The 14,162-nt window shown below is 49.3% G+C and overlaps 2 protein-coding genes across 2 annotated transcripts; both read left to right on the top strand.

Moving 5' to 3' along the window:
* Positions 1–1,584: 1,584 nt before the first annotated feature.
* Positions 1,585–5,946, top strand: LOC119277568 (laccase-12-like). Its single transcript, XM_037558852.1, has 5 exons — positions 1,585–1,735; positions 1,849–2,245; positions 4,170–4,298; positions 4,395–5,369; positions 5,470–5,946. Exons 1-5 carry the CDS (start codon positions 1,652–1,654, stop codon positions 5,598–5,600), a joined length of 1,716 nt encoding a protein of 571 aa, XP_037414749.1. The 5' UTR covers positions 1,585–1,651; the 3' UTR covers positions 5,601–5,946.
* A 4,820-nt stretch (positions 5,947–10,766) lies between these two features.
* Positions 10,767–12,160, top strand: LOC119277567 (photosystem II reaction center PSB28 protein, chloroplastic-like). Its single transcript, XM_037558851.1, has 2 exons — positions 10,767–10,954; positions 11,472–12,160. The coding sequence occupies exons 1-2, from the start codon at positions 10,879–10,881 to the stop codon at positions 11,942–11,944; spliced, it is 549 nt and encodes a 182-aa protein (XP_037414748.1). The 5' UTR covers positions 10,767–10,878; the 3' UTR covers positions 11,945–12,160.
* Positions 12,161–14,162: the final 2,002 nt, after the last annotated feature.

Genomic DNA, 14,162 nt, shown 5'->3' with positions numbered 1-14,162 from the left:
AACAAAGAAGACAAGAAAATGGTGATGGTTGGGGTTTCTGCTTTATTCTGGGCAATCTGGAAAAGTAGAAATGCAATTGTATTTAAAAAAAAGGATAAATGATCCTTTTCATATAATCAAACTAATGAGTCGATGGTTTGTTGATTGGTCCATCTTGCAGATAAAGGAGCCATCAAGAAAAATGCTGGAGCTGGGTGCAAGAGTGCTAGAACGGGCAGCAAATGAGGTGTACACAGTTGGGCAAGGGTGGCGGATCAACGTGGCGAGGCTCCCTGGATGAACGGTTGCGACATCTTCGTTCTGCTGCTGCTGCTGTTCTTAGTCTTCTTGTGTCTGGTAGTTTTTAGCTGTTATTTTGCTGTCTCTTTTATGGTTTGTGGAAGACTTGTTATGCTCTGAGTCTTGCTTGTCCTCGAAGTTCTGGATGGTCGGCCTATGTTGGCCTTTTGGTGGGATGTATGTTGTGTTGGTAGCCGGATCCGTTATGTAGTGTCTTACACTTTGTCACTTTAAGGGTGGTTTTCAGTAATGAAAAAATCGGAAGGGAGCAAGCCCTTCTTTGATAAAAAAAAAGGAACCATCATTGTAACCCCTGATCATTGATTAATAAAGCTGGTCTCCTCCATATCTCTCTGTGTCTTTTACTTTCGCGTTCGACTACTTCGTCTACTACGCTCGCCCTCGCTCCGCAATCTAGGACCGGATTCGCCGGCGGAGTTGCGGAACATGATCAACCCGATACTATGGCAGAATAGCTTCCTTTACCGTTGGCAAGCCCCGTTGAGACGCTATGACAGCCCGAGTAGGAAGACCAACAATTCTCCCAGAAATTAACCGAATTATGGACGGACCCCTTCCCCCTCTCCAAATATCATGCCATTTCTCAAATGCCAGGCTTATTTGATGTGCCACTAGCACGTACAAATCATCCGAAGTTTCTCTGTCCGTGCAAATATTCCCTTGGTTTTTCTTTTCTCCTTTGAGTAAACCGCACTTCATACACGTGACTCAGTACATGTAGCGTAAAATGGCTACGCACAGCGCCTTTTCTCTCCCTGAAGCAAAGACGGCTAAATCAATTTGTTGCAGTGTTCCCGATTGGGAATCGTCGAGCAATTAAGTCAAGATGTATGAAAACAAATGGTCCACATTCGTTGGTATACAGTAATCTTGATAATTAAGACCGGACATTCTGCGTGTTAATTAAGCCTTGGAAAGGCCAGAGAGGATCGAGAGGACGATGGTCCGGTCAAGAGCCCGATCAGAGTGACCGGTGACGGGTAAACAGACGCGCGGTTGACTTTACCCGCACTCCCAAGCTATAGCAACACAACGCATGCCTGGGTCCCGCCCGCAGTGCTTGCCTTGCGGCGACCTCGTGCTCGTGCTCGATCAGTGACCAACCCTGCACCAACTAAAGCTGGCTAGCTTGCTGAACTAGACTGGGGTAAACGCTTCAAGTGCCACGTCTTGACAAAAATGCTTCAACTAATCTCGTGTCCTGCGTGCTGCTCCGGTCTCTTCGCCACTGGTTATATATAGGCACCTCTAGGGCAAGCACCGCATCTCAAACACATGCAGCAGCGCCATTGATTTGGCTATCCAGAGCTCTCCGGGAAGAAGGGGAGCTAGCTAGCTGAGGCATAGTGAAATGGCGGCCATCCTCGTCGCCGCGATGGTGGTGGTGCTGTCCGTCACCGTGGCGGAGAGCGCCACGGTGGAGTACCAGTTCGATGTAAGTTGCTCGGTTCTTGCAATTACCGTTGTTCAGTTGTTGCCTATTCAGGTTCCACGCCTACGCATGCAGCGCCATTGACGACGTTGTGATTGGTATGGTTATGCATGCAGGTGGCGACCATGAACGTGACGCGGCTGTGCGGCAGCAAGAGCATCGTGACGGTGAACGGGCAGTTCCCGGGCCCCACGGTGTCGGCGAGGGAGGGCGACCTCGTCGTCGTCCGGGTCGTCAACAAGGCCCAGTACAACATGAGCATACACTGGCACGGCGTCCGGCAGCTGCGGAGCGGGTGGGCGGACGGGCCGGCGTACATCACTCAGTGCCCGGTGCAGCCCGGGCAGAGCTACGTGTACAAGTTCACCATCACCGGGCAGCGCGGCACGCTGTGGTGGCACGCGCACATCTCCTGGCTCCGCGCCACCGTCTACGGTCCCATCGTCATCCTCCCCAAGCTCGGCGTCCCCTACCCCTTCGCCGCCCCCTACAAGGAGGTGCCCATCATGTTCGGTACGTGTTCTTCTTAGTCTTACAAGGTGGTGACTGGTGATAAGTGTGTGCGCATGCATGAAGGACATAAGTTTATTTATGAGTCAATTACACCACAGGTGTCTGAACTTGGCGAGAAAAATCAGTTTGGTGCTAAAACTTGCGGCATACATTGAACCGGTGACAGAACTTGGCTTGGGCGTACATCTACAGTGCTAATCACCTTTGTATACGCATGGTGTGCTGACGAGGAACGCCAACGTGGCACCGGACCCAGTGTCGGTGACCGGAAGGCAGGGAGCAGGGTGGGTGGCCTGATTTTTGCGGGAAGCACCCTAGATTTTTTTTCTTCATAGAAAAGCCCCTGAATGAATACCAAATCTTGCAAAAATACCGTGAAACTTAACAACGTCTCTAACCACCGCACCAAGCCTAGCTTGGTGTCAACAGGGGTAGCTATATACATTTTGTTTTAGGCAAGGGTAGCTATATACGTGACTCCACCCTAACAAGACTGCCATGTGGGCCCCAGTGTCAGTGACTGGACAACATAGGCAAGGGCGTGTGCGATGAAATTTTTATTTTCGCACAAAAGAGACCCTCGATTTTTCTTTAAAAAAAATCTGAGACGTCACTATACATCTCTATGACCTTTGGGTCCCATCCTGCAGGATACATTACAAAGATCAAATTGATATGCAAAATATTGTGCCTCACAGGTTCGAACCAAAGACCTGACCCCATCTGGTCGGCTGCCCAAAGGGCCCATTTTTCACGTGTTATTTTTTAAAATTATAAATAATATATAAAAAGCCGCAAAATACTAATAAAATAACTTTTATGTAATTCTAAAAAACATTATTGTCTAAATTATTTTTATGTAATTCTAAAAAATATTATTATTTAAAATAATATTCATGTAATTCAGAAAATTGTTCTTATCTAAAAGAATATTCATGGAATTCTAAAAATATATGAAAGTGCTATTTCAAAATGTCTCTATAATTAAAATAGTATTAATGAATTATAATAGTATTTATGAATTATAATAATTTCATGAATCATAGAAATAGTACTAATTTATTCAGAAATATATTCACGTATTCATATTTTTAGGCTATATTCATGCATTAAAAAATATTCAAGTGTTTACTTTATGAGAAATATTAATTATTGAAAATAATGTTCATGTAATTCTAAGAAATATTTATGTGTTATTTGGAAAAATATTTATATAACTAAAATAACAAATATGAATTATAATAGTATTTATCAATTGGAAAAACTATGGTGTGCAAAATGGGGCGCGGTCGCCCCAGGTCATTTAAGCCGCATGTGCTTGATTATAATTATTAAGTACTGCTATCCTGTATAAACATCAACGTGGCCTTGGTGTTGTGGCTATCATGATCCTTTTATTATCCTGAGGTCGCGGGTTCGAACTGGCACTTGGTTTTGGATGTTATAATATCTTTTGTACTGTTTCCGGATGGGTGGGCCCCAAGGGTCATAGAGATGTAGTTACGTTTGAAGGGATTTTTCCAAGATTTGTATTCAGTCAGGGGCTTTTTTGTGAAGAAAAAAATAATTCCAGAGTGTTTCCTACAAAAACCAGGCCACACACCCTCCTCTCCGCCTTCCAGCGTATTTAGTCATGGGCTTTTTTGTAAAGAAAAATAATTCCAGGGTGTTTCTGTAAAAAAAGGCCACACGAGCTTCTTCCCGCCTTCCAGTCAATGACACTAGGTCCCGCGCCACGTTGGCGTGCCACATCAGCACACCATGCGTATACACACGTGATTAGCACCGTAGATGCACGTCCAAGCCAAGTTTTGTCACCGGTTCAATGTATGCCGCAAGTTTTAGCATCAAACTGACTTTTCTTGCCAAGTTCAGACACCTATGATGTAATTGACTCTTTATTTATTGATACGTACGTGCTCAGGCGAATGGTGGAAGGCGGACACGGAGGCGGTGATCAGCCAGGCACTTCAGACCGGCGGAGGCCCGAATGTCTCTGATGCCTTCACCATCAATGGCCTCCCAGGGCCGCTCTACAACTGCTCTGCCAAAGGTTTGTGTCGTGCGCTTCATCTACCTACATGCGTGTGTGTTACTGGTCAAGCAAGCAAGCTAACTGCATTTGCATGCGTGTGTGCGTGCCATGCAGACACGTTCAAGCTCAAGGTGAAGCCCGGGAAGACGTACATGCTCCGCATCATCAACGCCGCACTCAACGACGAGCTCTTCTTCTCCATCGCCGGCCACTCGCTCACCATCGTCGACGTCGACGCGGTCTACATCAAGCCCATCACCGTCGAGACCCTCCTCATCACCCCGGGCCAAACCACCAACGTGCTCCTCACGGCCAAGCCGTCCTACCCTGGGGCGACCTACTACATGATGGCCGCGCCCTACTCCACGGCGGCCTCCGGGACCTTCGACAACACCACCGTCGCCGGCATCCTCGAGTACGAGGACCCCAGCTCCCCCTCCTCCGCGGGGTTCAACAAGAACCTCCCGGTGCTCAGGCCGACCCTGCCCCAGATCAACGACACGAGCTTCGTGTCCAACTACACCGCCAAGCTCCGGAGCCTCGCCACGGAGGAGTACCCGGCGGAGGTGCCGCAGGAGGTGGACAGGCGGTTCTTCTTCACGGTGGGGCTGGGCACCCACCCCTGCGCCGTCAACGGGACGTGCCAGGGGCCGACGAACGACAGCCGGTTCGCGGCGGCCGTGAACAACGTCTCCTTCGTGCTCCCCACGACGGCGCTGCTGCAGTCGCACTACACGGGGATGTCCAACGGGGTGTACTCGTCCAACTTCCCCGCCGTTCCCAAGTCGCCGTTCAACTACACGGGCACGCCGCCGAACAACACCAACGTGTCCAACGGGACCCGGCTGGTGGTGCTGTCGTACGGCGACGCCGTGGAGCTGGTGATGCAGGGCACCAGCATCCTCGGCGCCGAGAGCCACCCGTTCCACCTGCACGGCTTCAACTTCTTCGTGGTCGGGCAGGGGTTCGGCAACTTCGACCCCGTCAAGGACCCGGCCAAGTACAACCTCGTCGACCCCGTCGAGAGGAACACCGTCGGCGTGCCCGCCGCCGGGTGGGTGGCAATCCGCTTCCGTGCCGATAATCCAGGTTGGAATCCATGTATCATATCAGCTGAGCAGCTTAAGAACCAGAGTTTCTGAGTAAGAAAACTGATGATCTGCTTTTGATATTGATATGTGTTCTGCAGGGGTGTGGTTCATGCATTGCCACTTGGAGGTGCACGTCAGCTGGGGCCTGAAAATGGCGTGGGTGGTGCAGGACGGGAGCCTCCCCAACCAGAAGCTGCTCCCTCCGCCGTCCGATCTTCCCAAATGTTAGGAAGAGATTGCGTCTTCTCCAATTTTCACAGGACATTCGTCCGCTTTTGCTTGCGTGCGTGCGTGCACAACTGCTTTGCTTGTGTGTCGCGCGTGCGCGCGGTTGGTGCCATTCAAGTGCTTTCTTAGCTGTGTGCTCTTTAACTTTCATGTCAAGTCCTCGTCTGATTAACTGTTGTGAGGTTTCTTGATCACAAGCAAGAGCCTTAGGACTTTCATTTTTGGACTGCTGATTAGTCGCCATCTTTTGTAACGTACGGGAGCTGGGTCATATGCCCATGTGCCTCTGTCCAATAATTTGTACCAACATTTGATTTATGGCAACAACATTGTTATTTGTTATTTAATTGACAGATTTTGTTAATTAATCATCATAGGATACAGGTACTGCACAAATTCCATGGCCATTGTATGATACTTCTTCCGTCCAAATTCCATGGCCAGTGTATGAATACTTCTTCCGTCCGGGTTTATTTTTCTCGTATTGTGTCGAATTTTGATCGTAAATTTAATCAACAAAATATACGTTTTATCTATTAAAAATAACACTGCGAATCCACTGATATAATTTATGTGGTGTATAAGTATAACTTATATTTTGCTAGTTAAATCTATGGTCAAAATTTGATCCAAAGTTCAAGGAAGAACTATAAATCAGGACGGAGGAAGTAGGTACATTCCACTCCGAAGAAGCGCCAAGCAACACAACTAATACTTTGGGTTCTCTCCAGGGTGAAAACCTATTAGCCGGTTTGTAGCTCAAGCAATGGCTGAGGAGGTGTTGTTTTGGTGTTTTGGATTCTCACTTGTTTGTCGGGAGGTGTATGTCTTTGGTGGCACTTGCGCCACGTTATGATTTTGTCTTTGGGTGACATACCGAATGAGTTTTGCAGGGTGTAAAACCTTGGATGAGAACCCGGACCCGGGAACCAATCACCTTCTTGGAGGCGTCGTCTTGAGATTCTAGCATCGCCTCTAGTATGGCCTCCTCGGGAGGAAACTTTTTAGATGGCTTTGGGCAATGGCCGTGGAGGGTGGACACCTGATTGGGTTTTGGCTTGGTCTTTTTGTGACAGCTCTCAGAACAGGCTTCCGTCTCACCCTATATATAATGCAAACCACCATGTCCATACATAAGGTCCAAGTGCAAGAAAGAAAATAGTAAGTTTGTTCGGGGCAACAACACAAACATGCCCAAAAGAAAACAAGAAAGCAGTGATACAAGGCCGCGTAGAGCCAACGAATCACTAGCTACAAGACTCAACAAGATGGCGCCCAACAATATCAACAAATTGTTCATGCCTCCTAGCTGCTACCCGTCCTGCTGTCTAGATAACGGGTGCTAGTGCTTCAGGAAGGCCATTAATTTAAATGCTGAGTACCGGCACACCTCATAAAGATCCACTCAATCACCATCTTGTTATGCACCGTCCAAAGAAGTCTAGGTCATCACCGCAAACACTAACCAGAAAAGGCACCGCCTCTTATCGGTATGATTGGCCTGGGCTTCTAGGATCCTGCCAAGCTCAGGGCCCTGCCATTTAGGCCCCAAAGCCTCACAGACGAAATTCCATAGAAAGGGGGCAGCACGACCGGAGAAGAAATTTGTGTCCGATACTTGGGGACACCATAGAGGGGGCACATACCATCGCCCGACGCATGCTGCTTGACCACCTCCGTCCTTGAGGGAAGGCGATCACACATAAGCTGCCACACGAAGATCTTGATCTTCAATGGAAGCAAAGCCTTCCACAAACGAGTTGTCCATGACAAGGCTGACTCCTGACATAGGCATGGTATGCGAGTCAATCGTGAAGATCCCGGACGTGGTTAGCTGCGAAGAAACAACATCCATATAGTCGTCCGGCATCGCAAGGAGGGCCGCACTCAATTCGGTTCACGTCTCCGGCATCGCATGGGGTCTGAGCAGATTGCAAACATGCTAGAGAATTTGCAAAGCTGGACCCTTTCAAGCCATGGATCCAACCAGAAAAGGGACCCTTCTTCATTCCCTGTGAAGAGACCACTCCCAAGCCGGAGAGATTTCCAGAATCAGATCTGGGAGCACTCCTTACGATCACAGACTAGGAGGAGACGACCATGCATATGTTTAGCTTTAATAAGTTGCAGCCATAAGCCCCCCTCATCTATGAGAATCTTCCAGACCAATCGCAGGCTCACAACATAAGGGCCAGATTCATGCGTTGGGACTCGGGACACTAGAATACCTAAACCACCATGGTCCTTCGGGAAGCAGATATTGACCCATTTCACCATGGGCGTGTTTGGTTTCCTGCATCGAGCCCAACCAGGCCCACGCGGGAAGGGAGAGGCCTCTTTGGTTGGCTGGTTTTCCTGTTGGGCCTGCATCACACGCTTCTCAAAGCAGCCCAGAGCCTGGCTCGCTGGAAACCCTTGGATCGGCAGTTTCTCGTGAGCCAGGCTGAGTGCGGCGCGAGGTCGCACGGGCGGAGCGAGGCGAGGGCGAGGGGGGATGGCGGTAGATGGAAATCTGGCGCGCCGTCCCGGCACCAAATTAGCCTCACCCTCCTTTCACTCACTCACCCATAGCCAATGCCCCCCTTTCTTCGCTACTGCCTCACCACCGGCGGCGGCTGCGATTTCAGGTCTGCGCTAGAGGCAACGGTGGCGGCGAAAAAGGCGGCGGCGTTTGCGGCGGATATGGTGCTCCCCTTGTTGTTGGCCACCGTCTGGTCGACCTAGTCTGTGCCGTGGCTCCCCCTACGCCGTCCTCGTCTCCGATGCCGGTAAGCAACAACCCCTCTCCCTTTGTTAGCTCAGTGGTTAGGCCGTTAAGCTAGGTGTAGGATCGATTTCCCACTAAACGAACCGTCGATGTCGACTAGGTTATGGACGCACGGATGAGACTGATAATCTAGGCAGCAGCACTGATTAGTGTGGTTCATGCATGGGTCATGTTCATGCACCAGAGAGCTGTTCGTCGTGCTGGGAGACCTTTGATCCGCTATGGTCCATTGTTTCTCCGGGAACAGGAGAGGATCCAAAATCTGAACTACATCTACAACTGCAATGACGTCGAGGCTCTGTGGATGCTTAGAATGAAAAGAGCACCATTTGCCAGGCTTGTCGAGACCTTGAGGAGCAGGGGCCTGTTACAAGATAGCATCAACACTAGTGTCGAAGAGCAAGTGGCCATGTTCCTCCATGTTGTTGGCCATAACCAGAGGTTCAGGGTCATTCACAACACGTTCAGGAGATCAATAGAGACCATCTCTAGGTACTTAAAGCAGGTGCTTTTTGCTGTTGGGGAGCTTAGAGGAGAGATGATCAGGAGACCATCTGTCCAGACTCCACCCAAGATTTGCGGAAGCCCAAGATGGTATCCATACTTCAAGGTGAGCATTGACAATATACACTTTTCATGGCTTGATATGCCTGCATTGTTCAAGTTCATCACTAACACATGCTAGTGATGCCATTTTCAGGATTGCATTGGGGCAATAGATGGTACTCATGTCACTGCCAGAGTTCCTAGGTCACAGTCTGCAGCATACAGGGGGAGGAAGCACTACACAAGCCAGAATGTGCTTGCTACTGTTGACTTTGATCTGATGTTCACATATGTGCTGGCTGGCTGGGAGGGTCAGCGCATGATGCAAACATTCTCACTGACAGCATGAGTGGACCTGATGGGATCAACATCCCTGACGGCAAGTTCTACCTTGGAGATGCTGGCTATGCATGTCGGCCGGGTATTCTTTCACCCTTCAGGAAAATAAGGTACCATCTCAACGAGTTCTCTGGTAGGAACTTTCCTAGGACTGCACAGGAGTTGTTTAATCTCAGACACTCCAACCTTAGAGTAACTATTGAGAGGGCATTTGGAGCTCTGAAGAATAGGTTTAAGATCCTGGATCAGAAACCATTCCACCCATACTCCACTCAGGTTAAGCTAGTTCTTGCTTGTTGCATTCTGCATAATTGGATCCTCCAGTGGGGCTTTGATGAACACATGCCTGAAGAGGAAGAGGTCGAGCCTGGCGATGTTGTTAGCTCTGGCCATGGTGTGGAGGCATTTGACAATGACACTTGGAAGAACAAAAGGTTGGAGTGGAAAGAGGCAATGTGGCTTAACAGAGGTCGGTGCAGGATTTGAAGAAGAGGAAGAAGAAGCAGCAGCAGCAGAAGCACAGAGGAAGAGGAAGAAGAAGCAGTAGCAGCAGAAGCAGAAGAGGAAGATGAAGCAGCAACACCGATGAACTATCCCCTATTTAGCCAATGGCTCTTAATAATTTGAACTGTCATTTGATTGTAGTTAGGATGAACTATCATTTGTTTAACTAGCTGACACTATGTTTAGATTGTGTGTGGTAAGGTCACCACTAGATAGAAGTGGTGACAACACCTTATGCAGGTTGCAACCAAACACCATGTCATATGTGCACCTAATGCAATGCGGGCAATCAAACGCCGGGTCAAAAATGGTTGTCTCATGCAACTAGGGGCATGCAGGCAACCAAACTATGTGCATCTGTTTTTTTTGGCCTGCATCCCCTCAAACCGGCTCAATAGAGTCAGGCTCGCCGGGCCAGGCTGAATCGGCAATGTAACCAAACACGCCCCATATGTTTTTGACAGCTTGGATTGATGACTTGGTCGTCAAGATTCAGTGGCCATGCTCGCCGACATTCCAATTGTTTAGGTGGTGTCCTCTTTGAAGACGATGATTGTGAGTATTACTCTTCTGGTCTAGCATTTGTGAGGTCAGTGTGTTGGTTATGTGCATGTTCGATGTTTTGTCATATGTTGTTCAACATGCTGGGTACATTTATTTGTACCGTCCGAAAGCGTTAATAAAATCAGCCATTATCATAAATCCAGAACAAAAATTCTAATAAAATGATAGATTGAATTATATTCAAATCAGAATTTCAACTACCAAATCTGGTGAGACGTGACTTTTCTTTTTGACAGCACAACGGAATTCACACTTGAAAATTTCCACATCAAGCACTAGCTAGCATACGTGGGCTTTTAAATGGAAAAATTCTCAAACGTAAATGGGTGGCTTGGAAGCGTCCACGGGCAAGGCAGTGGACCAGCAGGCGCCAGAGGAATGGGTAGCTCTGTTTGGGACACGCAGCCACCCAAAAACTCCATTCACTCTCTTCCCCGTCTGTACCACTCAAAACCTCACCTCTGCCTGTATTTCTATTTCCCCGTCCCCTCCTTCCTTCTAGACACCAATCCTTCTTTCTCACCCAACTGCCCAACTTCCGGAGCAAGCGAATTGCATCATGCCGGCAGTGATGAAAGCTCTCGCCGCCGCCTCGCCGGTCTCGGCGCCGCCATCGCCCCGTCGGAGCGTCGCAGGTTTTGTTCTCTTCTCACTGAAGCTGCATTTCCATTTCTGCGCTCTAGTCTCTAGACTTGTAGTGATGTATGAGCACCTGTTCATAAGTTTCTGAATCCAGTATGCGTGCGTTATTCAAATTTCACTGCACGATGTCCTTCCTTTGGGAGAGTTCAGAATTGACTACATGCTTCTCTGTTAAGGCTGCCACTTCGGTTGGAATAGCGTTGGTCATATCTCACTCGTTCGGGTCGTTCTCTGTTAGTCCAGATAGCGTTTGTTTGGTTCAGGCATCAACACCAGCAACTATTTTCTTCCGAAGTACCAAGTTGATTCTTCCACATATTCAGGGTAGTCCTTGTGAAGTTGTGATGTCCAAATCTATATTTTGCGTTACATATCACACTGCAAAATGCTGTTTCTGCTGCTGATGGAATCATTATGTCTAGTCTATTTCGTTATTAACAATCATGGCCTTAAGAGTTAAGATATGCTTCTGAACCTCACATTTCAGTACCTGACACGCTGCATTTACAGGTTCGTCAGGTCCCCCGTGCCAAAGCCTGCACTCCTCATTCCGCGGCATCTCCCTGCGGTGCCGTCCGAGGAAACCGGTCCACCGCTCGCCACCGCTACGCAGCTCCCGGGCAGCAGCGCAGGTGGTGGCCATGAAGCCGGCGATCCAGTTCATCCAGGGCACGGACGAGCAGACGATCCCGGACGTGCGGCTGACCAAGTCCCGCGACGGCACCAACGGGGTGGCCATCTTCGAGTTCGACCAGCCGTCGGTGTTCGACTCGTCGGCGGAGCTCGGGGACATCACGGGGTTCTACATGATCGACGAGGAGGGCATGCTGCAGACGGTGGACGTGAGCGCCAAGTTCGTCAACGGGAAGCCGGCGAGGGTGGAGGCCAAGTACGTCATGCGCACGGCCGGGGACTGGGACAGGTTCATGAGGTTCATGGAGAGGTACTCGCAGGCCAACGGCCTCCAGTTCGTCAAGAACTAAGTCGCCTCTCGTCGATGTGCCTTGTGTGTTGCCCATGTTCAGTTCAGTATAACTGTCGAGCTGGTAACGAAGCTGAATGCTTGTACCGAGTTATTACGAGAATCTCTTATGTAACTTTGACAATTGTGTGAGATTTTGTATGCACCAGCTGAAAGCACGTAATGAGGAAAACCGGTAGAAAACAAGCATGTCCGGACGTTGTGCATGTTGTGTTAACCTTGTTGCACTGAACTAGTTTCAGACTTCAGTTTAGTTTTTTCTGAATAATAGCCAGAAGTATCCTATGTTCGTGCTACGGCAGAATAGGCCGTAGCGTTTAATTCTCTGTAAGTCGCTGGCCACGATTAGATTGTGGGATGGCGCGGGGTTCACGGATCGTGGGCAGCTAGTTTGTTATGCCGCTGAATAGAATGAAAAAAAATGGAAAAGGACGCAAAGTGTGCGCGTCGCCAAAACACTGTCTCCTTTATGTGTTCTTCAGAGTTCAGAGCTAATCCACCCTCACATGTGTGTGTGTGTGTGTGTGTGTGTGTGTGTGTGTGTGTGTGTGTGTGTGTGTTGATTTGGGAGCTGCTCCAACATTTGGCATCAGAGCCGTGTTTCGGAGGCGATCCGGCAGCTGGAAAAGAGGAGGAGGTGCGGCGGCGGTGATCGGCGATGGGAGACACATCGTCAAAGAGGGATCAGAACAACGGCGACAGCAGCAGTGGCGAAAATTACACGCCGCCAGCGAAGAGGCCCGGAGAAGAGGGCGTTGTGGTCGTGCAGTGAGTGCCACTGAGGACTGGTGGCGTCCCGATCCAATATCCAATGCTCAACGATTCCAACTACGGTCTCTGGGCCATGAAGATGAGAGTGCTGCTCCGCCCACTCGGTGTCTGGTCGGCGTTGGAGGGCACTGCGGAGTTCGACCAGGACAAGGACGATGAGGCGTTCTTCGCTCTCTCCCAGTCCGTCCCAGACGCGGTGATGATGGCAGTGGCCAACTATGAGACTGCCCATGAGGCTGAGAGGCCATCCGGCCCATGCGCGTCGGCGAGGATTGCGTCCAGAAGGCGCGAGTGAAACAACTTAAGCGCCAGCTGGATTGCATGGAGATGGCGGATAACGAGTCTCTCAGTGCCTTCGCACTGAAGCTCATGATGCTCGTTAGCAAGATACGATCAATGGGCGAGACGGTGAAGGATGAGACGGTCATAGAGGTCCTCTTCAACGTCGTCCCAAGGCGTTCAGTGACATTGTCAACATGATAGAACAGTGGGGCGATCTGACTACCATGACGGTGGCAGAGGCGGCCGGGCGTCTTGCAGTGTTTGAAGAAAACCAACGCAACCGACGTCATCAATCTGGCGGTGGGGGTAGCGAGCAGCTCATGCTGGTTACTCAGGCGCTGGAGCAGCTTATGAAGGGCAAAGGGGGATCTTTAGGTGCTAGTAGCAGCGGCGGTGGTCGTGGCGGTGGAGGCGGCCAAGGGCGCAACGATGGCCACGGTGATCGCACCCAGGCCGCGAACGACAACGACAAGGACGGTCCCAAGCAAAAGAAGCACTGCAATCCATTGTTTTAGCTGCAATAAGACAGGGCACTTCAAGTCTGAATGTCCAGAACCTAAGCACGAAAGAGCACGAGGATGTTAATGAACCGACACTGTTAATGCACGAGGCATGTGAACTAATGTCAGCTGAGTCTGATGACCCATAAGTATAGGATATCAATCGTAGTCCTTTCGATAAGTAAGAGTGTCGAACCCAACGAGGAGCAGAAGGAAATGACAAGTGGTTTTCAGCAAGGTATTTTCTGCAAGCACTGAAATAGTCACTAACAAGTAGTTTGATAGAAAGATAATTTGTAACGAGCAAGTAAGGGTAACGGTAAATAAAGTGCAGCAAAGTAGCTCAATCCTTTTGTGGCAAAGTACGGGCCAAAACGGTCTCCTATGATAAGCAAGGTGTTCTTGAGGGTACACGGGGATTTGACCATATCATTTTCATCATGTTGGTTTGGTTCGTGTTCACTACTTTGATAATTTGATATGTGGGTGGACCGGTGCTTAGGTGTTGTTCTTACTTGAACAAACCTCCTACTTATGATTAACCCCCTCGCAAGCATCCACAAATATGAGAAAAATATTAAGATAAAATCTAACCATAGCATTAAACTTTTTGATCCAAATCGGTCCCTTACGAAGTAGCACATAAACTAGGATTTAATTTTCTAT

The sequence above is a fragment of the Triticum dicoccoides genome, chromosome 3B (assembly GCF_002162155.2).
Source record: "Triticum dicoccoides isolate Atlit2015 ecotype Zavitan chromosome 3B, WEW_v2.0, whole genome shotgun sequence".
NCBI classification, from domain to species: Eukaryota; Viridiplantae; Streptophyta; class Magnoliopsida; order Poales; family Poaceae; genus Triticum; species Triticum dicoccoides.
This window is presented reverse-complemented; position numbering and strand designations above follow the sequence as displayed.